The following is a 24,276-nucleotide window of genomic DNA, read 5'->3' on the forward strand; positions in this document are numbered from 1 at the left end:
GCACCAATCAGAGATCAGTTATGACTTATAAGTAACCAGTAAGACACTGCATACGCAAGTCATAAACATGGTTAAGTGATACTTGCATATTAATGTAGAATTCTTTTAAATGTTATCCTAAACACAAAATCAAGCTTTATTTGGTATTTTTCCACTTTCTAAAGAAAGTACAAATATGTATAAAACATTTAAACTCAAACAAATTTTGCAGTGTATTTTCTATACACTGTGGAAACTGTCCATAATATACATATTTGGTGTTATGATCCCAGGGAGCAGCATGCCAAGTGATCATCAGATGTCCTCTCCTTTAGGAAACAAGAAGCCCAGCACACCATGTCTCAATCATTCAGTCAATCCTTTCTATAAAACGGACACAGACAATAGCTATGTTGCAGAATCTTGTTTCAGCCCTAGAGAACCTGCCTGTCTGAGATGCCTTGTCCACTTTTTAAGTTTCTGTTCTCCTGCTTCTTGTGCATTTCCTGTGTGTTTCTGTACTTCAGCCCTCAAAAAAAAATCAGGGGGAAAAAAAAAATCATATACATCCATATGCAGTGACCAGAAAAAGTATGCGAACCCTTTGGAATAACTTGGTTTTCTACATTAATAGGTCATAAAATGTCACCTCATCTTCATCAAAGCCAGAAGTATAGACAAACAACATGCTTAAGCTAACACACAAACAATTATAATCTTTCATGGCTTTATTGAACACATCCCATTAAACATTCACAGTGCTGTCGAAAAAGTAAGTGAGCACTTGGATTTAGTAGCTAGTTGATCCTCCTTGGGCAGCAATAACCCCAACCAAGCATTTCCGGTAGCTGCGGATCAGACCTGTACAACGTTCAGGAGGAATTTTGGACGACTCTTCCTTACAGAACTGCTTCAGCTCAGCCATATTCTTAGGATTTCTGGTGTAAACAGCTCTCTTGAGGTCATTCCACAGCATCTCTATGAGGTTAAGGTCTGGACCCTGACTGGACCACTCCAAAAGGCAGATTTTTCTTTTTTGAAGCCATTCTGTACTGGATTTATTTCAATGTTTAGGATCATTGTCCTGCTGCATCACCCAACTTCTACTGAGCTTCAGCTGGCACACAGCCACCCTGATATTATCCTGCTGGATATGTTGACAAACTTGGGAATTCATTTTTTCCTCAATGATGACAAATGGTCCAGGCCCCAAAGCAGCAAAGCATCCCCAAATCATGATGCATGATACCATTGGGATGATGTTTTCATGTTGGTATGCAGTGCCCTTTTCACATCATATATAGTGCTGCAAGTTTTTCTCAAACAACTCAGCCTTAGTTTCATCAGTCCACAAAGCATTGTGGAGTGTCAAGGGGGTCTTTGGAAAACATCAGGCGCGCAGCAATGTTTTTTTGAAACCAGCGGCTTTCTTCGTGGTGTCCTGCTGTGGACATCATGCCTGTTCATGGGTTTCCGTATAATAGACTCATGAAAGAGATGTTAAAATGCTAAATCACCCATTTATAGACAATTTGTCTAACGGTGGACAGATGAAAACCTAATCTCTTTGAGATAACTTTGTAACTCTTTCCATCTTCATGCAGCACAACAATTCTTGATCACAGGTCTTATGAGAGCTCTTGTTTACAAAGCATGGCTCACATCAACAGATGCTTTTTGTGAATAGCAAACTCAAAACGTTTGAGTGCTTTTTATAAGTCAAGTAGCTCTAAACCACACTCCCAGTATCATTTCATTAAGTGGACACTAGGTTTGCCAATTTCCAGCTCTAAATAGCTTTTGTTGAAGTCATTAGCCTAGGGTTTCACATACTTTTTCCAACCTATACTGTGAATATTTGAATGACATCTTTACTATTTACAAGAACAATCAATAATTTGTGTGTTATTAGTTAAAACAGATTGTGTTTGTTGATTACTGTAACTTAGATGAACATCAAACTAGAGATGAAGAAAGATTTATACATCAATGCAGTAATTTCCAAAGGGTTCACATACTTTTTCTTGCCACTGTATGTATCTATATATATATATATATACATACAGCATATATACACATACAGTACTGTGCAAAAGTTTTAGTCACTTGGCTGGGGAAAAAGCTATAAAGTAAGAATGCTTCCAAAAATAATGCTCTTCATCAATAAACTTCCTACAAAATTTATTAACCATCCATCATCAACAACTGCTTGTCCCAAGCAGGGTCACAGCGGGTTTGGCTAGGGCCTGCTCTATGGTGGATCTGGGGGTCGAGTCCTGCTTGGGGTGCCTTGCGATGGACTGGCGTCCTATCCTGGGTGTGTCCCTCATGCCCTGTGTTGTTGGGTTAGGCTCTGATTCGCTGCGACCCCGCTCAGGACAAGTAGTCTCAGAGTGTGTGTGTGTGTGTGTGTGTGTGTGTGTGTGTGTGTGTGTGTGTGTGTGTGTGTGTGTGTGTGTGTGGACTTTCTTTCTTTAATGACATTGTTACGCCCCCCTCAGCGCAACGAGGATCACCGGTGGTGGATCAGGGAATGACCGGATAAAAGGGCGGTCTGGAGCACACCCGACTGCAGAACCTTGTTCAGCCTTTATCATAGCAAGTGTGCTTCCCAAGTTCTTACCTCTCCTGTGCCACCCGTCCTTAGCCCTGTTCTCCCGTCTCCTTTCCCTTCTCTTGTTAAGATCCTACGGTTTTCACGATCTCCTGCTTGGCTCACGGATTACGGATTTTGGTTTGTCCCTTTGATAATGTTTGTGTATAGGCGACCCTTGTTGTGTCTTGTGTTTTTGGATTCCCCTTTGAACCTCGACGCTCCGCGCTTGGGTCCGACGGCTTCCTTCCGGAATGACACCATGACAGAAGGTTCCGCCATTCATGCGGACCCAGCGGAGTCAGAGCACATCCAGCGCGCATTCACCTCACATGGAGTGCTGCTGGATGCTCATGAGCAGACATTCGCTCGCCTCCGCGACTCGCTGCGGGATCTGCTCAGAGCGCCCCGGTGCGAAGAGAGACCGCCGCCTTCTGTGTGCAACAGGGTACCACCCCCTCAGTGCTGGCACCCTTCCAAGATCTGTGGCTGACCACTCCTTCCAGGTATGACGGAACCCCTGCACGCTGCGCTGGGTTTTTGCTACAATGCGAGCTCATCTTTTCCATTTTGCAACAAGTATACAACACAGATCTAAGCTGGATAACATACCTGGTTTCCCTCCTGACTGGTCGAGCGCTGGATTGGGCCACCGCCGCATGGGGGCGCTGTTCTCAATATTCCTATGAGGAATTCAATACCCACTTCGACAGTGTTTGGGCTTCCCCATGTTGCCCAGACCTGTCTTATAGACTTGGGGGTGGGGGCCTGCCACAAGGAGCAGTTACAGTTCTACCTGCTCACTTCACCAGAGGCCCCGGTCATTCTTGGTTTCCCGTGGCTCTCCCAGCATGACCCGGTGTTCCAGTGGAGCACGGAGGAGCTGATGTCATAGGGATCTCATTGTCAGGGAAAATGTTTGTGGCTCCCCTGCTGGGCCACTTCGATAGAGTGTGCAGACTCATCCCCAGAGGTTGACATTCCCCCGGAATATCAGGACCTCGCTGAGGTGTTCAGTAAGGAGCAAGCGGCGACCCTGCCCCCTCATCGGCCGTGGGATTCCGCGATTGATCTCCTTCCAGGAACGACTCTTCCCCGAAGCCGAGTATATTCCTTGTCCATACCCGAACAGCAGGCCATGCTGCGCTACATCAACGAAGCACTATAAGCAGGTATCATTCGTCCCTCTACCTCACCAGCCTCGGCTGGCTTCTTCTTTGTAGAAAAGAAAGACGGGGGCCTCCGTCCCTGTATAGATTAACAGGGCCTGAACCACATCACTGTAAGATATCCTCACCCTTTACCGTTCATTACTGCTGCCCTTGAACATGTACATCAGGCCCAGTGGTTCACTAAGCTGGATCTCCGCAGCACCTATAACCTCATCCGTATCAGGGAGGGGGATGAATGGAAAACCGCTTTTAGCACCTCCCTGGGTCATTATGAGTATCTGGTCATGCCATTTGGACTCGTTAATGCCCCTAGTGTATTCCAGGCATTTATCAACTATGTGCTTGGAGATCTTGTCCATAATGGTGCCTTGGTTTATTTAAATGACATCCTCATCTATTCCCAGACCCGGGAAAAACATGTGGAGCTATTCTGTCGAATGTTGCTACAGAATTGCCTCTTCATAAAGGCAGAAAAATGTCTATTTCACCAACGTCAGGTCTCTTTCCTGGGGTTTATCCTCAGTAAAGACAGTTTGTCCATGGATTCAGAAAAGGTCCAAGCTGTCCTCCAATGGCCGAGACCTACCAATGTAAAACCCTTCTAACGATTTCTTGGGTTTGCCAATTTTTATCGCCGTTTCATTAGAGACTTCAGCACTCTGGCTGCCCCTTTGACAGCCTTGACCTCCACCAAGACAGCATGGCTCCCCTGGACAGAAACAGCACAACGTGTCTTCGACACCTTGAAACGTCGGTTCACCTCGGCCCCTATCCTCCGTTACCCAGATCCAGACAAGCCATTTGTGGTAGAGGTGGATGCCTCTGAGACTGGGGTAGGGGCCGTGCTATCTCAAAGACAAGTTAGCCACCCAAACTGTATCCGTGTGCTTTCTTTTCTAAGAAAATGTCCCAGGCAGAAAGGAACTATGACATCGGGAACCCGGAGCTCTTGGTCGCGAAGCTGGCATTGGAGGAGTGGCAACACTGGCTCGAAGGGGCCAGGCACCCGTTTGTCATCCTCATGGACTATAAAAACTTGGAATACCTAGAGACGGCGAGATGACTCAACCCCCGACAAGCCAGGTGGGCCCTCTTTTTCACACGTTTTAATTTTACAGTGACCTACCGACCCAGCAGTAAGAAAACTAAGGCTGACGCCCTATCCCGCATATATGAGTGGGACTCTGCCGAACGAGACACTGGTTTTATCCTGCCCCAGACATGTTTCGTGGCCCCAGTCTAATGGGACTTCTCCCAAGATCTCGCCCAAGCCCAGGCTGCTGAGCCCAAGCCTCCAGGTAGGGCCGCTGGGAAACAATATATGCCCCCTCAGATGAGGGCCACGGTCCTGCAATGGGTCCATGACCACCCCGCAGCAGGCCACCCCGGGTTCAGTTAGACCCAGATGCTCCTGCAGAAGCACTTCTGGTGGCCGTCACTGGCCTTCAGCACCTGAGGGTCCACCCAACGGTCCACGCCTCCTTTTTGAAACCCTGCACCAACCGCAACTGAACTTACCTCATCCACTTCCCTTCCCAGATGGAGGAGCACCTGCCTATGCAGTCTGGGCACTCCTAGAGTCACAGCAGCAAGGTGGGGTCCTCCAGTATCTGGTGGACTGGGATGGCTACAGGCTGGAGGAACGCTGCTGGGTGGCAGTCCGTGATGTGCTGGACCCGGACCTGATTCGTGCCTTCCATAGGGACCATCCGGACCATCCCGCACCCAGGCCCCAGGGACGTCCTCCTGGTCATCACAAGGCGGCTAGAGCCGCTCATGAGAGGGGGATACTGTCAAGCCCCCTCAGCGCAACGAGGATCACTGGTGGTGGATCAGGGAATGACCGCATAATAGGGCGGTCCGGAGCACACGGAACCTTGTTCAGCCTTTATCATAGCGAGTGTGCATCCGAAGTTCTTACCTCTCTTGTTCCACCCATCCTTAACCCTGTTCTCCCGTCTCCTTTCCCTTCTCTTGTTAAGATCCTACAGTTTTCACGATCTCCTGTTTGGCTCACAGATTGCGGATTTCGGTTTGTCCCTTTGATAACATTTGTGCATTGGCAACCCTCGTTTTGTCTTGTGACCACGGTTTTTGGATTCCCCATTGAACCCCGACGCTCCATGCTTGGGTCTGACAGCTTCCTTCTGGAGTGACACCATGGCAGACATACAGAACCCTTACTGTAATACTGTAACTTTTTGCAAAAGGAATGCTTAGAAAATATGTTCTTTCTCATTGACACAAATGTAGAAGACATTAAATAACCATCTAAAACAAATATTTACATGTATTTATCTAGTAAACGATTTTCTCCAAAGCAACTTACAATGGATACTGTGTAGTGTTATCAGACCACACACCTTATTCACCAAGGTGACATACGCTGCAAGATACACTACTTACAATGGGTCACTCATCCATAAATCAGTGGAACACACTCTGTCACTCACACACTATGGGTGAATTTCAACAGCCTGTCTTTGGGCTGTGGGAGGAAACCCACAGAGACACAAGGAGAACATGGAAATTCCACACAGACTGAGTAGGAATCAAACGCACGTTCTCTCGCACCATCCAGGCGCTATGAGACAGCAGCGCTACTTGCTGTGCCACCATTTCTGTGAAACAGCTAAGTGCCTAAGACTTTTGCACAATACTGTATATACACACACACACACACACACACACACACCTTGTATACCTTGTACACACAAGATGATATGGTGTTATTATTGCATATTGTTTCTGATAGTGCTTGTGGCCAAATGCCAAGAAGGATAATGGAGGGCAATCACCTATCCAGCAGAGGTGGGATGCAAAGGCTTTGTGGGGACATCTATTAAGTGCCAACTGTAGACATTGGAGTGACAGGAACAAAGCTGAGTAAGGTACTGAAGGAGCTGACTGTGGAAGAAAAAAAAGATTACCTTCTGGCTGTGGCTAACAAGGAAAAATAAAGACTTGGGAATGTATCGTTCATGAAGGCTCTTGGAGGACTCTGAGAAGCGAAAGGGAGATGTTTGCTGTGGTCAGGGAGAAAGGACCGCTCTTGAATGAGATCAGTTCTAAGAAGAGCTGCAAGGGGTAGCAGAAAGACATCCCTGCCGCTGCAACACCACCAGGAGATGTTCTGGGATAACGGGGCCAGACATCGATGGGGTGTTTCCCAGCTGATGACTCTGCAGCTGGTCTGAAGGCACCATTTTAGGTGCAGTATTGTTCAGCAGGAAACAGACCAACCTATATATGTAACCTGCTCTGCTACCATGGAATTAGTGTATTTATTACATTTTCGGCCAATATCAATTAATTATGAGAATTGTTGTAATAAACAACATACAGAGCAATATTAAGCTAAAACCTAATAAAGACAAACAAACAATGTAACACACAATGCAAAACCACCTAAGTGCTGCTATACTGCAGGTCATTGCAGCTTGTTGCACTTCTGAACTTGGGTGGTAAAACGGCAAGATCTGAAATTTAAAGATACACAGGACAGAAAAGAGACACTGACTAGGTATTACATGATCAGTACAGGCATCCAAATTTTATTCCAGTGATATTATTTCCTTTTATAGTGTGGTATGAAAGATTTTGGATTCTGTTTGAGGATCTAAAACATGCCTTCCTTTTCTCAAGCTCAGTAGGAAACCATGCTCAGTCTCTGTCTTGTGTGTCTTAAGACAGGACTGGTCTTCTTTCAGGTGAGTCTGAGGCAGAGAGGGCTGATGGACTCACTGGTTCTGTGGAAGGGTCACAGGTAGGAAAGGTCACAGGTGAGCTCTCCAAAACCAGAGTGGCTGCCGCAGAAGTTTTGCCCTGGTTGGAGCGCATGTCTGTCAGTGTTATACAGTGCTCACTGTTACTGACGTCAGCTGGCCTCTTCTCCTGAGGGTTCTGGCCAGATCGACTGGGTGACGTGGCCAGTTTGTACATGATGGGGAAGACGATGGAGGTGATGATGGCTGTGGCCAAGGACAGGTACATCAGCACTGGCAGCTCTTGCACCTTCTCTAGCAGGAACCCAATGAGTGCTGGTTGGACCATTGTCCCCAGCACAGAGCCAACCAAGAACATCGCAGCTGAACGGCCTGTCACTGTGGTGTACTGCTTGAACCAGGAAATACCACTGGGGAAGGTAGTTGCCATAGAAGCCCCATACAAGGCAGTGCAGGACCACAGAATCACCCTCTTGCGGCTGAAGAGGGACAGCAGCAAGGAGGACAATACACAGCCCAGCAGACTGAGCACAATCATGGTGCCAGGCCTCATGCAGGCTGCGAAGAAGATGGCCAGCCCACGCATGGCAGCAAACATGCCCCAGAACAGGGAGTTCAGTCCTGCTGCCTGTGACGTGTCAAGGTGAATGTAGTCTTTGGCGTAGGTGTAAATGAAGGAGCCGTAAGCCACCTCTGCGCCCACATACCAGAAGAAGAAGAAGGACAAGAAAAAAATGAGGGCGTTGTGGTGTTTGGCCATAATCTGCTTCCCAGAGGTGGCCCTAGCTGGTTCCCGCAATAAGGTGATCCTGAAATACATGATGAAGAAGAGAAGGGAAACTAACAAGACAAAGGCCCCAATCATGATGTAGGCCCACACAGCCATCATAGTGCTGGACTCTGAATGGGTGAAATGAAGGATGGCGTCTAAGGACTTGTTTTTCATAGTGGTCACAGGGGAAAAGGAAGAATTCTGAGTCAGGGTAAGCAGCTGGTTAGTCTTGGATTCCAAGGTAGTGTTCTCAGCTGGCTGATCATCTTCTCCAAATAGAAGCTTGGCAATGATGGGTGCAGCAAAGGCTCCGGCAGCAAAACTGAAGTGTAGGGCCTGCATGTGGGGTCCCGAATGTTCTTCCCAGGTGTTGAGGATGAGAACATTGCCACCTGGAAAAATCCAATACAGCAATAAGGCAAGACCATCTTCGTATGAGCTGGAACTTTATTTCTGTCTTAAAAAGTTAATATGAACAGATAACTCAAACCATTGCAAGTCTGACCTGCTGAGTGGAGAAGTCGGTTAATGTTGTTTCTGTGTGGCTCTGGATCATGGTTTAATTCCTGACTGTTAATTTCCAGAAGTAGTTTGGAGGCTATAACTGCATAATAAGCTCTGTAAAGGACTTGAGCTCGGAATTTTCACCAATTAGCCCACCTACATGGTGCCAAGTGAAGAGTACAGAATGGATGTGGACATGGACTAAATAGCACGTCACTTTCCTCTCTGCCTCCTAGCAAACCTGAGGCCGTTGCAATCAACGAAGCTACTAGTGAGTTTGAAATGATGAACATGGATAAATATTACAAAGATAGTATATAAAACCACATTAAACTCATTAATATACAGATGATATATTGTGATTGTTATTGCAAGTTGTTTCTGATGGTCATTAACTTTGTGCACTTGTCACCCTCAAGCCAACAAAGCCATTATCAGTACTGTTCTTACCTGTGTCTAGAGAACCCATGGATATGCCAATACAAGACATCAGCACCGTGAGTAGTACTGCATTTCTGCAGAATGGAATTGCAACCATACCAAATGCTGTGAGCAGCACTGAAAACCCTGGATCAAGGAACAATAATAGAAATATTACAAATGTGTGAGTGACAGAGAGAGTGTGTTCCACTGATGAGTGACCCGTTGTAAGTAGTGTATCCAGCACTTTAAGTCACCTTGGTGAATAAGGTGTGTGGGCTGGTAACACTACACAGAGTTCATTGGAAGTTGCTTTGGACAAAAGCATCTGCTAAATAAATAAATGTAAATGTAAATGTTTCAGTGGCAAACAGCCTAAGCGTTAGAGATCTATAACATACAAATGGTCACAGGGCGAACAAAAGCAGATTAAAAATTTCCATCCATCCATCCATCTTCCTCCGCTTATCCGGGGCCGGGTCGCGGGGGCAGCAGTCCGAGCAGAGTACTCCAGACCTCCCTCTCCCCGCACACCTCCTCCAGTTCCTCTGGGGGAACCCCAAGGCGTTCCCAGGCCAGCCGGGAGACATAGTCTCTCCAACGTGTCCTGGGTCTGCCCCGAGGCCTCCTCCCAGTGGGACAAGCCCGGAACACCTCCCCAGGGAGGCGTCCAGGAGGCATCCGGAACAGATGCCCGAGCCACCTCAACTGGCTCCTCTCGATGCGGAGGAGCAGCGGCTCTACTCCGAGCTCCTCCCGGGTGACTGAGCTCCTCACCCTATCCCTAAGGGTGCGCCCAGCCACTCTGCGGAGGAAACTCATTTCTGCCGCTTGTATCCGCGATCTCATTCTTTCGGTCATGATCCAGAGTTCATGACCATAGGTGAGGGTAGGAACGTAGATCGACCGGTAAATTGAGAGCTTCGCCTTACGACTCAGCTCCCTCTTCACCACAACAGACCGGTACAATGACCGCATTACTGCAGACGCCGCACCGATCCGTCTGTCGACCTGCCGCTCCATTTTTCCCTCACTCGTGAACAAGACCCCAAGATACTTAAACTCCTCCACTTGAGGGAGCAACTCCCCCCTAACCCGGAGGGAGCAATCCACCTTTTTCCGACTGAGAACCATGGCCTCGGATTTGGAGGTGCTGATTCTCATCCCCGCCGCTTCGCACTCGGCTGCAAACCTCCCCAGTGCACGCTGCAAGTCTTGACTTGATGAAGCCAACAGGACCACATCGTCCGCAAAAAGCAGAGACGAGATCTCGCGGCCACCAAAACAGACACCCTCCGTTCCCTGACTGCGCCTAGAAATTCTGTCCATAAAAATAATGAACAGAATCGGTGACAAAGGGCAGCCCTGGCGGAGTCCAACATGCACCGGGAACAGGTCTGACTTACCACCGGAAGTAAGGGATGCCGTCAAGCTGAAGAAGGAGTTCTATCGGGCCTGGCTGGCTCATGGGACTCCTGAAGCAGCTGACGGGTACCGACGGGCCAAACGGAGCGCGGCTCTGGCAGTCGCCGCGGCAAAAACTCGGGCTTGGGAGGAGTTCGGTGAGGCCATGGAGGAAGACTTTCGGTCGGCCTCAAAGAGATTCTGGCAAACCGTCCGGCGACTCAGAGGGGGGAAGCGGTGTTCCACGAACACTGTTTACAGTGGAAGTGGTGCGCTGCTGACCTCAGCTGAGGATGTTCTCGGGCGGTGGAAGGAGTACTTTGAGGATCTCCTCAATCCCTCCGACACGCCTTCCGTAGAGGAAGCTGAGGCTGGGGACTCGGAGGGGGACTCGTCCATTACCCTGGCTGAAGTTGCTGAGGTAGTCAAAAAACTCCTCGGTGGCAAGGCTCCGGGGGTGGATGAGATCCGCCCCGAGTTTCTCAAGTCTCTGGATGTTGTGGGGCTGTCTTGGCTGACACGCCTCTGCAGCATCGCGTGGAGTTCGGGAACGGTGCCTCTGGACTGGCAGACCGGGGTGGTGGTCCCTCTTTTTAAGAAGGGGGACCGGAGATTGTGTTCCAACTACAGGGGGATCACACTCCTTAGCCTCCCTGGGAAAGTCTATGCCAGGGTACTGGAAAGGAGAATCCGACCGATAGTCGAACCTCGGATTCAGGAGGAGCAATGCGGTTTTCGCCCTGGCCGTGGAACACTGGACCAGCTCTATACCCTCACTAGGGTGTTGGAGGGTTCGTGGGAGTTTGCCCAACCAGTCCATATGTGTTTTGTGGACCTGGAGAAGGCATTCGACCGTGTCCCTCGTGGCATCCTGTGGGGGGTGCTTCGGGATTATGGGGTTCGGGGCTCGTTGCTACGGGCTGTTCGTTCCCTGTATGACCGGAGCAGGAGCTTGGTTCGCATTGCCGGCAGTAAGTAAGATTAAAAATTTGATTCTGTTAATTTAAATTTAAAGAGTAAGAACTAAAGTTTGATTCAAGTTTGTATGTGTCACCTCGTGTAAATTGGCTACTGAATCAAACACATCAGATCCTCAGTATTGTCACGCATGCTCATTCAGTTGGAAATGCAGATTATATATATCTGTAGTTTGCACAAGTCTTGCACAGTATTTCAGCATAAACTGCCTGGTGCTATTGTTTAACCAGGGAAACTCTGACTTGTGATTTATTCAGTCCTTTTGAGGATATAGCTAGACTTTTTATTCTAGCAATATAAGCATAAAGTGGTTTGTGGCTTATTGTAGAGCTAAGAACACTGACCTTTATCCCTTCAGTTCTGCCTTCATGTTACCGTGCTATATCAAAGGGGACTGAAAAGTAAGCTGTTTACAATCTCCCCATATATACAGCTGGGTAATTTATATTAGAGCAATTCAGAGGGAGTGCCTTACTCAAAGATATTACACCAGGCGAGGAATTCAAAACAGGATCCTTGGAGTACAAGGCAACAGCTCTAACCTTTATGATACCTGTTGCCCCTTGTTAAAGGCAAGCAACTTACATTTAAAGGAAGCCATTGGTCTTTCCCCGGGGTTTGATATGCAGTAACTGTAGCTGTCACATTATGTAACTGTTGTTTGTTTTAGCTCTTGAGATTTTGAAAGGCTGTCGGAGGAATAAAGAAATGAAGAAGTTCAAGGACTGTAATACTTTTCAAAACTTTTTTAACACTCCGTGATCCCCTTTAACATGTTTGGATATTGTGTATGTCATGTCACTCATTCAGTCAACAGCAATATATCATGGCAACGAGTTGCAGTGCAACTAAAAATGAGCAAGCAACATGGGTTCATGAGGACCAGGGTTTAAAACTGCACTAAGAACCTTACCCAGCAGGAGGTGGTGGTTCATGAACTCAAAGAGGAACCCAGCCAACAGAGAGCCTCCCATGTAACCTGCGGAGCGGCCCACAAAGACATGGGAGATGTTGCTGATGTTCTGTTTCACATTGATGGCCAGGTCTCCAAGAGTGGGCCCCAGAACTGAGATACTCATCCCCTGCAATACAATGAGGAACAAAATCAAGAAAATTTAAAATGGTCAAACTCTGACTTACATTTACATTTATTTATATAGCAGACGCTTTTCTCCAAAGCGACTTCCAATGAACTCTCTGTAGTGTTTTCAGCCCACACACCTTATTCACCAAGGTGACTTACACTGCTAGATAAACTACTTACAATGGGTCACTCATGCACACATCACTTCTCACAGGATGTTTACAATCTTGGTGTTTTGCTAAAGACCAGATTTGGATTTTACTGTATAGTATCGGGGGGGGGGGGGGGGGGGGGCGCAGTGGATTGGACTGGGTCCTGCTCTCCAGTGGGTCTGGGGTTCGAGTCCCACTTGGGGTGCCTTGCGATGGACTGGCGTCCCGTCCTGGGTGTGTCCCCCTTCCCCTCCGGCCTTACGCCCCGAGTTGCCAGGTAGGCTCCGGTTCCCTGCGACCCCATATGGGACAAGCGGTTTAGAAAGTGTGTGTGTGTGTGTGTGTGCATGTGTATAGTATCACACTGCTGGATTGTTCAAATAGGCCTATACTGAATTCACATATAATGATTTTTGCTTATAAGAACTTTGGACAAGGAGTTTTAATGATAAATGAACAGATGTTTCATTTCATTTTGGTTCTGTTGTACAGTGAATCAGAAAGGCCCATGGAACAGAAACAAGGGTCATTTCTTCATTAACAAAGGCATTTCTTTCATCTAATAGGTTGATGATTGTTCCTTGCAGGGCAACTTGTGATTGTTTAAATTTGTTGGACTGTAAGTGAAAGGCCAATGTTTAATTGTTTTTTTGATCACATTCTTGGCATGGTGAGGTTTGTTCTTATTAAGGCATTTATAGGATTTCCAGGTGGTGATTATTGCTAAACCCTGAGGAAAAAATGTTAAATCCATGATTTCATGCAGGGAGAAAGTTTATTACATGGAAAAAACCACCTATTATGCTGAAAAGTCTTTGCTTGTGACCTGAATGTAAAAAAAAAAAACTGTACAAGTTCTACTGGATTAGCCTGTGTTTTATTTGGCAGTTGTGCCAACTTTGATATGACAATTAAATGTAGGTACTTCTGCATCGTTATATCTGGACAGTGATACTGCAAAATCTAAAAACACTCCATTTTAGATGAGAAAAACAAATGTAAATCAGTATAAAGAACTAAACACAAAGACACATTGTCATTGTCTGTCTGAAGTGCTTATCCCATACGGGGTCACGGGGAGCCAGAGCCTAACCCAGCAACACAGGGCATAGGGGGAGGGGACACACCCAGAACAGGACACGCCAAGCAGGACTTGAACCTCAGACCCACCGGAAAGCAGGACCCAGGCAAATCCACTGCACCACTGTACCCCCATAACACACACACACTGCCTGAACCGCTTGTCCCATATGGGGTTGCAGGGAGCCGGAGCTTACCCGGCAACACAGGGCATAAGGCCAGAGGGGGAGGGGACACACCCAGGATGGGACACCAGTCCGTCGCAAGGCACCCCAAGCAGGACTCGAAACCCCAGACCCACCAGAGAGCAGGACCTGGTCCAACCCACTGCGCCACCGCACCCCCATAACAAAGAAACAAAAATATTAATTTATTCATTCATTTACTCACTCAATCATGTTTGTGCTCCTAACAAATCACAGCACAGCAGCTTAGGCTGTCTCATGATAGGAGTACAACTGAAGCGGGCAACGGATAACTGAAAAAAACTATTTTGAAATGTAATTTTACTTGTAAATTTACAACTTTAATGAGCAGTACAACATCACAGAACTCACAGAATATTCAAGTGTAACATATTAATTTGAGGCTACTGCATGCAGTCAGGTCCAGGTGATTTCATATGTTTCGCCACTGCAATTTGTAATTTCAAAACTCCTTACTGCAATCAAGAATCTTAAACAGGTTTTTGAACCGTCTCATTTTTGATCAGGTACTGAAGAAGATACATCTATTGAGAGTTGGTAGCATTATGTAATGTCATATAAAGGAAAGAATAAGCAATAACTAATTTTTAAATTACATTTTATTTATTAATTTAATATTCGTAAATCAAAGGACTGCTCATAGAAGCAAATTTAAGGTACTGAAATGCAAGCAAATGAAAAGTACTCTGTTTCTCTGTAGGCTGTTTTGCAGTGTCTAATGGCAAAAGTGAAAAGGGATTGAAAAACCGTGAACACAATTTATTAAAATATTATCAGAACGAAAAGCTGAATCGCTTTCTGTTCTGGCGTGGGATATAGCTAATAAAATAGAGTTGTTAACGTCTATGAACGTTTAAACACCATAGAAAGATGTGTGCCACTGGTACAAGCAGAGAGTAGGTGCATTTTGTATGGATGTCAATATAGAAATTAATACTAATATTAATACAGCTATTAATACTGAAATTACCAGTCCCAGGAACGAGGCACAGAGAGACACAGTGATCGCCCATCGGCTGCAGATCCCAGGCCTCTCCACAGAGCCGTCCACCTTGCGACTCTTCATAACACTCTTGTGTTCTATGGAGTCAGTCTCATGGAGTCACTTTCATTTCACCACATGGATTGCAAGCAAAAAAATGAGCAAAATGAAGATTTTATACAGTTCTCTATGGCAATGAAAAAAAATTGTAGTTTTCTCACTCCAAAATAATCTCGACAGCTTCTGATCTTTTTCTGATGCTGGTTCCTTCTAGGCACAAATCACAAAGAGGGCATGGTAAAGAAAGCAATAAGCTTCTGTGGATCATTTCCCAGCCAATCCATAAACTGGTGCTAATCCTGGGGGATGTGGTTCAGGCACCAGTACAGCACCAATCAGAGATCAGTGATGACTTATAAGTAACCAGTAAGACACTTGTAAGGCAATCTCAGAACATCTGTAACGAACTGGTAACAAATTTGTAAGGAACTAATAAGGAAACCGGTAAGGTACCAAAAATGCATTGGTAAGGAACCAGTAACGCAATGTTTCGGGGTCAGAAGCAATCTAGTGTGCTTAGTGCTGCTTCCCTCTAGACAGTTCTCATTTTGCTCTACCCCTCTGCAGCATCTGACATGGTCAACCACTAGGTTAAGCAAGAAATAAATACTTTTTTTTAAAAAATTGGAGAATTGTTTCCCTCCTTGATCCGCCACCTTACCGTGCTGGAGGGGTTTGAGTGCCTGAATGATTTCAGGAGCTATGTTGCCTGGGGCTATATGACCCTGGTAGGGTCTCCCATGGCAAACAGGCCCTGGATGACAGATGAGACAAAGTGCGGTTCAAAAGCCCCTTATGATGACAATTAAACCAACCTTTCGTTTACCCCGCCCGGTATGGGGTCACCGGGGCCCCACCCTGGAGCCAGGCCTGGGGGGGGGGGGCTCGCATGCGAGTGCCTGGTGGCCAGGTCTATGCCCCCGAAGCCGTGACGTGGAGCCGCTCTTCGGTGGGCTCACCACCTGCCGGAGAGACCGTAAGGGGCCGGTGCATTGTGATTTGGGCGGTGGTTGGGGCCGAGTGCCCGGCTGACCAAAACCTCGGTCGCCAACTCTGGTTTTTGGGACTTGGAATGTCACCTCACTGGCGAGGAAGGAGCCTGAGCTGGTGCAGGAGGTTGAAAGATACCGTCTAGATATAGTCGGGCTCACTTCCACTCACAGCTTGGGTTCTGGAACCACTCTTTTCAACCAGGGGTGAACTCTCCACTCTTCTGGCGTTGGCCAGGGTGAGAGACGGCGGGCCAGTGTGGGCTTGTTAATAGCCCCCCAGTTCAGCCGCCATGTGTTGGAGTCTACCCCAGTGAATGAGAGGGTCGTCTCCCTGCGCCCTCAGGTCGGGGAACGGTCTCTCACTGTCATTTGTGCTTATGCGCCTAACGGCAGTGCAGAGTACCCGGCCTTTTTAGAGTCCCTGGGGGGTGTGCTGGAAAGCGCTCCCACTAGGGACTTTGTCGTTCTACTGGGGGACTTTAACGCCCACGTGGGCAGCGACAGTGACACCTGGAGGGGCGTGATTGGGAGGAACGGCCTCCCTGATCTGAACCCGAGTGGTGAGTTGTTATTGGATTTCTGTGCTAGTCACGGTTTGTCCATAACAAACACCATGTCCAAGCATAAGGGTGTCCATCAGTGCACGTGGCACCAGGACACCCTAGGTCGGAGGTCGATGATCGACTTTGTAGTCGTTTCTTCTGATCTTCAGCCATATGTTTGGACACTCGGGTGAAGAGAGGGGCAGAGCTGTCAACTGATCACCACCTGGTGGTGAGTTGGATTCTATGGCGGGGGAAAAAGCTGGACAGACCTGGCAGGCCCAAACGCATAGTGAGCGTTTGTTGGGAACGTTTGGCAGAGGCCCCTGTCAGAGAGGTTTTCAACTCCCACCTCCGACAGAGCTTCAACCAGATCCCGAGGGAGACTGGGGACATTGAGTCCAAATGGACTATGTTGCACACCTCCATTGTCGGGGCGGCAGTCCAGAGCTGCGGCCGTAAAGTCTCCGGCACCTGTCGCGGCGGCAATCCCCGAACACGGTGGTGGACACCGGAGGTAAGGGATGCCGTCAAGTTGAAGAAGGAGTTCTATCGGGCCTGGCTGGCCTATGGGACGCCTGAGGCAGCTGACGGGTACCAGCAGGCCAAGCGGAACGCGGCTCTGGAGGTCTCCGCAGCAAAAACTCGGGCCTGGGAGGAGTTCGGCGAGGCCATGGAGGAAGACTTCCGGTCGGCCTCAAAGAGATTCTGGCAAACCATCTGGCGGCTCAGAAGGGGGAAGCAGTGTTCCGCCAACACTTTACAGTGGAAGTGGTGCGCTGCTGACCTCAACTAAGGATGTCGTCGGGCGGTGGAAGGAGTACTTTGAGGATCTCCTCAATCCCTCTGACATGCTTTCTGCAGAGGAAGCTGAGACTGGGGACTCGGAGGGGGTCTCGTCCATTACCCTGGCTGAAGTTGCTGAGGTAGTCAAAAAACTCCTCGGCGGCAAGGCTCCAGGGGTGGATGAGATCCGCCCCGAGTTTCTCAGGTCTCTGGATGTTGTGGGGCTGTCTTAGCTGACACGCCTCTGCAGCATTGCGTGGAGTTCGGGAACGGTGCCTCTGGACTGGCAGACCAGGGTGGCGATCCCTCTTTTTAAGAAGGGGGACCGGAGAGTGTGTTCCAACTATAGGGGGATCACACTCCTCAGCCTCCCTGGGAAAGTCTGTGCCGGGGTACTGGAGAGGAGAATTCGACCGATAGTCGAACCTCGGATTCAGGGGGAGCAATGCGGCTTTCGCCCTGGCCGTGGAACACTGGACCAGCTCTATACCCTCACTAGGGTGTTGGAGGGTTCATGGGAGTTTGCCCAACCAGTCCATATGTGTTTTGCGGACCTGGAGAAGACATTCGACCGTGTCCCTCGTGGCATCCTGTGGGGGGTACTTCGGGATTATGGGCTCCAGGGCTCGCTGCTACGGGCTGTTCGTTCCCTGTATGACCGGAGCAGGAGCTTGGTTCATATTGCCGGCAGTAAGTCAGACCTGTCCCTGGTGCATGTTGGACTCCACCAGGGCTGCCCTTTGTCACCGATTCTGTTCATTATTTTCATGGACAGAATTTCTAGGCGCAGCCAGGGAACGGAGGGTGTCTGTTTTGGTGGCCACCTGATCTCGTCTCTGCTTTTTGCGGACAATGTGGTCCTGTTGGCTTCATCAAATCAAGACTTACGGCGTGCACTGGAGAGGTTTGCAGCCGAATGCGAAGCGGCGGGGATGAGAATCAGCACCTCCAAATCCGAGGCCATAGTTCTCAGTCGGAAAAAGGTGGATTGCCCCCTCCAGGTTAGGGGGGAGTTGCTTCCTCAAGTGGAGGAGTTTAAGTATCTCGGGGTCTTGTTCACGAGTGAGGGAAAAATGGAGCGGCAGGTTGACGGATGGATCGGTGCGGCGTCCGCAGTAATGCGGTCATTGTACCGGTCTGTTGTGGTGAAGAGGGAGCTGAGTCATAAGGCGAAGCTCTCAATTTACCGGTCAATCTACGTTCCTACCCTCACCTATTGTCATGAACTCTGGATCATGACCGAAAGAATGAGATCGCAGATACAAGCAGCAGAAATGAGTTTCCTCTGCAGAGTGGCTGGGCGCACCCTTAGGGATAGGGTGAGGAGCTCAGTCACCCGGGAGGAGCTCGGAGTAGAGCCGCTGCTCCTCCGCATCGAGAGGAGCCAGTTGAGGTGGCTCGGGCATCTGTTCCGGATGCCTCCTGGACGCCTCCCTGGGGAGGTGTTCCGGGCTTGTCCCACTGGGAGGAGGCCTCGGGGCAGACCCAGGACACGTTGGAGAGACTATGTCTCCCGGCTGGCCTGGGAACGCCTTGGGGTTCCCCCAGAGGAACTGGAGGAGGTGTGCGGGGAGAGGGAAGTCTGGAGGACTCTGCTCGGACTGCTGCCCCCGCGACCCGGCCCCGGATAAGCGGAGGAAGATGGATGGATGGATGGCTTTCCAGAGCTTCGAGGTGAATTCATAGTCTCGATCGGAGACTATGTCCTCCGGAAAACCATAGATACAGAAAACATGGTTGAAGAGGGCCTCTGCAGTTTCCAAGGCTGATGGTAGCTGCGGCAGGGGTATCAAGCGACAGGACTTTGAGAATCGGTCGAGTACAGTGAGAATCACGGTGTTACCTTGGGACGGGGACAGGTCCACCAAGAAGTCGATGGAAACACGTGACCAGGGCCGAGTGGGGACGTGTAAAGGCTCCAGCAGACCGGCTGGCTTTTGTGTGGGGGTCTTGGCTTGGGCACACATTTCGCAGGCCTCAATGTACTCCTGCACATCCTCCCTCATGGACGGCCACCAATAGCGGCCTTGTAGGAAGGAAAGGGTCCTTTGCGTGCCCGAATGTCCTGCCGCTGGGGAGTCATGAGCCCACTGCAGGAGGGAAGGTCGAAGTTGAACCGGTACATACTCCTTACCTTCCAGTTGGATGGGTGGCCCGGGATCCTCTGCTCTGGCTGCCTGGAGCCCTTGCTGGAGATGCCACCGAATCGGAGCCATGATCCAGTGCTCTGGCAAGACTGGGGCGGGCTCTGCTGGGTCCGGGTCCTTGCCATGTACCCTTGACAGGGTGTCGGCCTTGGTGTTCTTAGATCCTGGCCGGTAGGTCACCATGAATCTAAACCGGGTGAAAAACAGGGCCTAGCGCGCCTGCCGAGGGTTCAGCTGCCGTTCTTTCTGCAGATACTCAAGGTTCCTATGGTCAGTCAGAACAAGGAAGGGGTGCGCTGCCCCCTTGAACCAGTGGCACCACTCTTCGAAGTTTAGCTTGACCGCTAAGAGCTCTCGGTTTCCAATATCGTAGTTTCTCTCTGCTGGCGAGATTTTCTTTGAAAAGTTGGCGCAGGGGTTGAGCTTGGGGGGTGTTCCCTATCGTTGGGATAGGATTGACCCGACACCGACCTCCAAGGCGTCCACCTCCATGAAAAATGGTAACGAGGGGTCGGGGTGTCGGAGGATTGGTGCTGTGGTGAACCTTTTCTTCAGGGTCTGGAAGGCTTTCTGGGCCTCCGTGGTCCACTCCAGTTTCTTGCCCTCACCCCGCAAGAGGGCTGTGAGTGGAGCGGCCACTGAGCTGAACCCCCTTATGAACCGCCGATAGAAATTAGCGAAACCCAGGAACCATCCATCCATCCATCCATTTTCTGTCCTGCTTGTCCTATTAGGGTTGCGGTGGCAATAGGGAGAGCAGAGGGGCCAAGCCACCCCTGTCCCCCGCAACTTCCTCCAGCACAGCCTGGGGGATCCCCAGCCGTTCCCAGGCTAACTGTGAGATATAATCCCTCCAGCGGGTGCTGGGCCGACCTCGGGGCCTCGTCCCAGTTGGCCGTGCCCGAAATACCTCCAAAGAGAGGCACCCAGGGGGCATCATTACCAGATGCCCGAACCACCTCAACTGGCTCCTCTCAATGTGGAGGAGTTGCGGCTCTACTCTGAGCTCCTCCTGGATGTCCAAACTCCTCACCCTATCACGGAGAGTGAGTCCCAACACACTGCGGAGAAAACGGTGTTCTTCGGAGTAAGAAGTCGAATAAAGCGAAGCCTAAGATACAGGTTCCTGGTTTGGATTCTCCCGTCCAAACCCAAAATAGATTTTTGGCTCTAAGCAGTTCACCTAATAAAACTAATAATAATAATAATAATAATAATAATAATAATAATAATGTGCTCATTTTGGGGGATTCAGCTATCCAAAATGTTAAGGTTCGAGGGCCTTGGAATCGAAATGTAAATGTAAAGGTAAAGTGTTTCCCACGTGCACGTGTGTCTGACATGGAGGCTCGTGTCGCCGATAATGCCGTGTTGACTATGATGGTGTATGTTGGTGGTAATGATATTCGTTATCAGCAGTCTGAGGTGTTAAAGAGCCGATTTATTTCTATGTGTAACAAGGCCAGAAGGAAATTTTGTAATCTAATAGTGTCTGGTCCTTTACCTAGACTCTTCATGGGGGACATAGTGTACAGTAGACTGGTGTATTTTAACAGGTGGTTAGAGACGTGGTGCCGCTCCAATCGTATTTCATTTGTTAATAACTGGGATGATTTCTGGGAAAGGCCCAGGTTTTTCATGTGTGATGCTGTACACCTCAACTGGAGGGGTTCGTTTGTTTTATCCCAGAACTTGGCCTGCAAGGTGCAAGGCTGACTCATGGTCTGTGGATCATCTCCTTTAGCAGCTTTGTGTATTGATGGGTCTGTTACTGGTTCTGATATCAGTAGTCATTTCTCATGTGATGGGGTTTCTTGTGCCTTGTCCAGTGTGGGCCTAAAAATTTAAATAAAAACGTTAAGTGCAGCCAAAACATACAAACTATTATAAGGCCACGGCGTTTAACTAGACTTCGTGATAGGAACATTTGCACCACAAACCTAAAATACATTAAAACAAACATTCTCAACTTACCACCGAGGCCAAACTGTAATATAAAATGCTGTCTGTTAAATATTTGTTCACTAACAAGTAAAGCTGTCCTAGTAAACGACTGTTAATATTAAGTTACAAGTCTGATCTATTCTTTCTTACCGAAACCTGGCCCCGGTGAGTCTGATACGATTCCGCTACTAGAAGCCACTCCGGACGGATATGATTATTTCCATAAAGCTCATTCTGTACGGCATGGAGGTGGATTCGGCATTCTTTTCAATAATAGATTACAAATAACACCGAGAAATCATAATAATATCACCTCGTTTGAAGCTCTACAATTAAATTTCAGCTCAAACCCCAATATAATTATATTCCTTATTTACCGTCCACCTGGACCATATTCTTCTTTTCTTGAGAAATTTAGCAACTTCATAACCAATTTAGTTATTAATCATGACAAAATTATCCTGATGTTTGATTTCAGTATTCATGTAGACATGTTGTCGGATACTCTCGCTAATAGTTTTCTGTCTCTCTTAAACTCCATCGGTTTTACCCAAGTTGTTACCGGTCCTATTCATTCCTGTAACCATACCATCGATCTCATCATAACCTACAGCATAGATGTTAATCATGTTAATATTATTCCTTTAAACAAGGCTATTTCTGATCATCATTTATTAACCTTTGATCTATACCTGCCTGTGCCATCTGACAATAGTAAGACCAAAATAGTGCGGCATATTGATGACAATACTATTGCAAAAATTATTGATCATATTAGAAGCTTGGATTTTGGAACGAGCGTAGATATTGATCAAATGGCTTTAGATTATAATTTGGTGGTATAATTCGCCCTAGACTCTGCGACTCCACCAAATACTAAACTTATTCGAACTATAAGAAACTCGTCATGGTTCAACGAATCAACTCATGCAATAAAGTTAGAATGTTGTAAATTAGAGCGTAAATGGGGTTCAACTAAACTAAACGTTTATTATGTAGCCTGGTCTGATTGTCTAAAAAAATATTAAAAAAGCACTTTTTCATGCCAGATCCAAATACTACGCAAAGTTAATTGATGAAAATCACAAGAACCCTCGCTTCCTGTTTAATACCATTGCTTACTTATCTGGTAAACACAAAGATAAACAATGTATTTCTGCTACCATTACTAATGATGAATTTATGTCGTTTTTCAATAATAAATTAGTGAATATCCGCAAATCCATAGTGCCTTCTAGCTTGGTTTTAGCAAGCATAAGCGCTTCTGACGATGATAATATTAGTTGTCCGCACCATCTCAGTACCTTCGACGTAATAGCTCTAGAGGAAATTACCGTCCTAATTCGCTCTATGAAAAGTATTACCTGTCCTTTAGACCCAATCCCCACTAAATTACTGAAAGCCACAGTTTCCGTGCTTGCAGAACCTATTGTTAATATTGTTAATACGTTGTTACTAAATGGCTTCGTTCCAGAAGCTTTTAAAATCGCCGTTATTAGACCCCTACTAAAGAAATTGGATCTGGACTGTAATAACCCATGTAATTATAGACCGATCTACAATCTACCGTTTTTATCCAAAATTCGAAAAAAAATCGTAGCTTCCCAAATTGTAAAATATCTTCATCATAATATATTTGAAAAATTTCAGTCTGGTTTCCGCACTGGTCACAGCACTGAAACGGCACTTACATGTGTTGTTAATGATATTCTCATTTCTTCTGATACTGGTTAGATCTCTGTTCTTATTTTACTAGACTTGAGTGCTACGTTTGATACTGTAGACCATAGTATCCTACTGATTAGACTTGGAAACCTGGTTGAACTAAGAAGAGGTACCGTTCTAAAGTGGTTTGAATCGTATTTAGCTAACCGTGAACAATTGATATTGAAATCTGATGACTGCACCCCCTCCATCTCTACTACGGTTCAGTATGGTGTGCCACAGGGCTCTGTGTTGGGTCCATTACTGTTCTCACTTTATATGTTACCATAGGGTGACATTATTCACAAAAACAGTGTGAATTTCCATTCGTATGCCAATGACACACAGCTTTATGTATCATTTAAGCTTGATGATCCATCACATGTGGTGTCGTTAGCTAATTGTTTTACCAGTATAAAATTATGGTTGAGTAATAATTTTTTTATCTCTAAATGCCAGTAAACCAGAGGTACTTGTGGTGGGTGGTAATGCTAAAACTCTCGACATAATCACGCCAATCCTTACAACAAATGGTATTACCTTCAAGCGTGCGGATTGTGTCAAGGATTTGGGTGTCCTGCTGGATGGAAAGCTGTCATTTGTATTGCATGTAAATGCTTTGACTAAGTCGTGCTTCCTTCAGTTAAGAAGCATAGCTAAAATGCGGCGATTCCTTTGTAGACAGGATTCTGAGAAACTGATTCATGCTTTTGTTTCCAGCAGGCTGGATTACTGTAATGCTTTATTGTCAGGTTGTCCATACCAGACTGTATCCAGGCTACAGTTGGTACAAAATGTTGCTGCGAGAATTATCACTAGAACTAGGAAGTTTGAACATATAATACCGGTACTTAAATCGTTGCATTGGCTCCCGGTCGCTTATAGAGTTGATTATAAAATCCTACTTTTGACCTATAAGGCAATACATGGCATTGCTTACCTTTGTGAGATCATTAATTTTTATATTCCAGGACGATATCTCCATTCATTAGCTGCAGGTTACCTTAAAGTACCTGTGATCAATGAGACCTCAGTAGGAGGTCGCACCTT

The 24,276-nt window shown here is 47.4% G+C and overlaps 1 protein-coding gene across 1 annotated transcript; it reads right to left on the minus strand.

The window, feature by feature from the left end:
• Positions 1-7,290: 7,290 nt before the first annotated feature.
• LOC114910927 (sodium-dependent glucose transporter 1-like) lies at positions 7,291-15,135 on the minus strand. The gene is made up of 4 exons (XM_029253477.1): positions 15,040-15,135; positions 12,461-12,629; positions 9,196-9,312; positions 7,291-8,633 (listed from the first exon to the last, which is right to left on the minus strand). Exons 1-4 carry the CDS (start codon positions 15,133-15,135, stop codon positions 7,429-7,431), a joined length of 1,587 nt encoding a protein of 528 aa, XP_029109310.1. The 3' UTR covers positions 7,291-7,428.
• Positions 15,136-24,276: the final 9,141 nt, after the last annotated feature.

The sequence above is a fragment of the Scleropages formosus genome, chromosome 1 (genome assembly GCF_900964775.1).
Source record: "Scleropages formosus chromosome 1, fSclFor1.1, whole genome shotgun sequence".
In the NCBI taxonomy this organism is placed as follows: Eukaryota; Metazoa; Chordata; class Actinopteri; order Osteoglossiformes; family Osteoglossidae; genus Scleropages; species Scleropages formosus.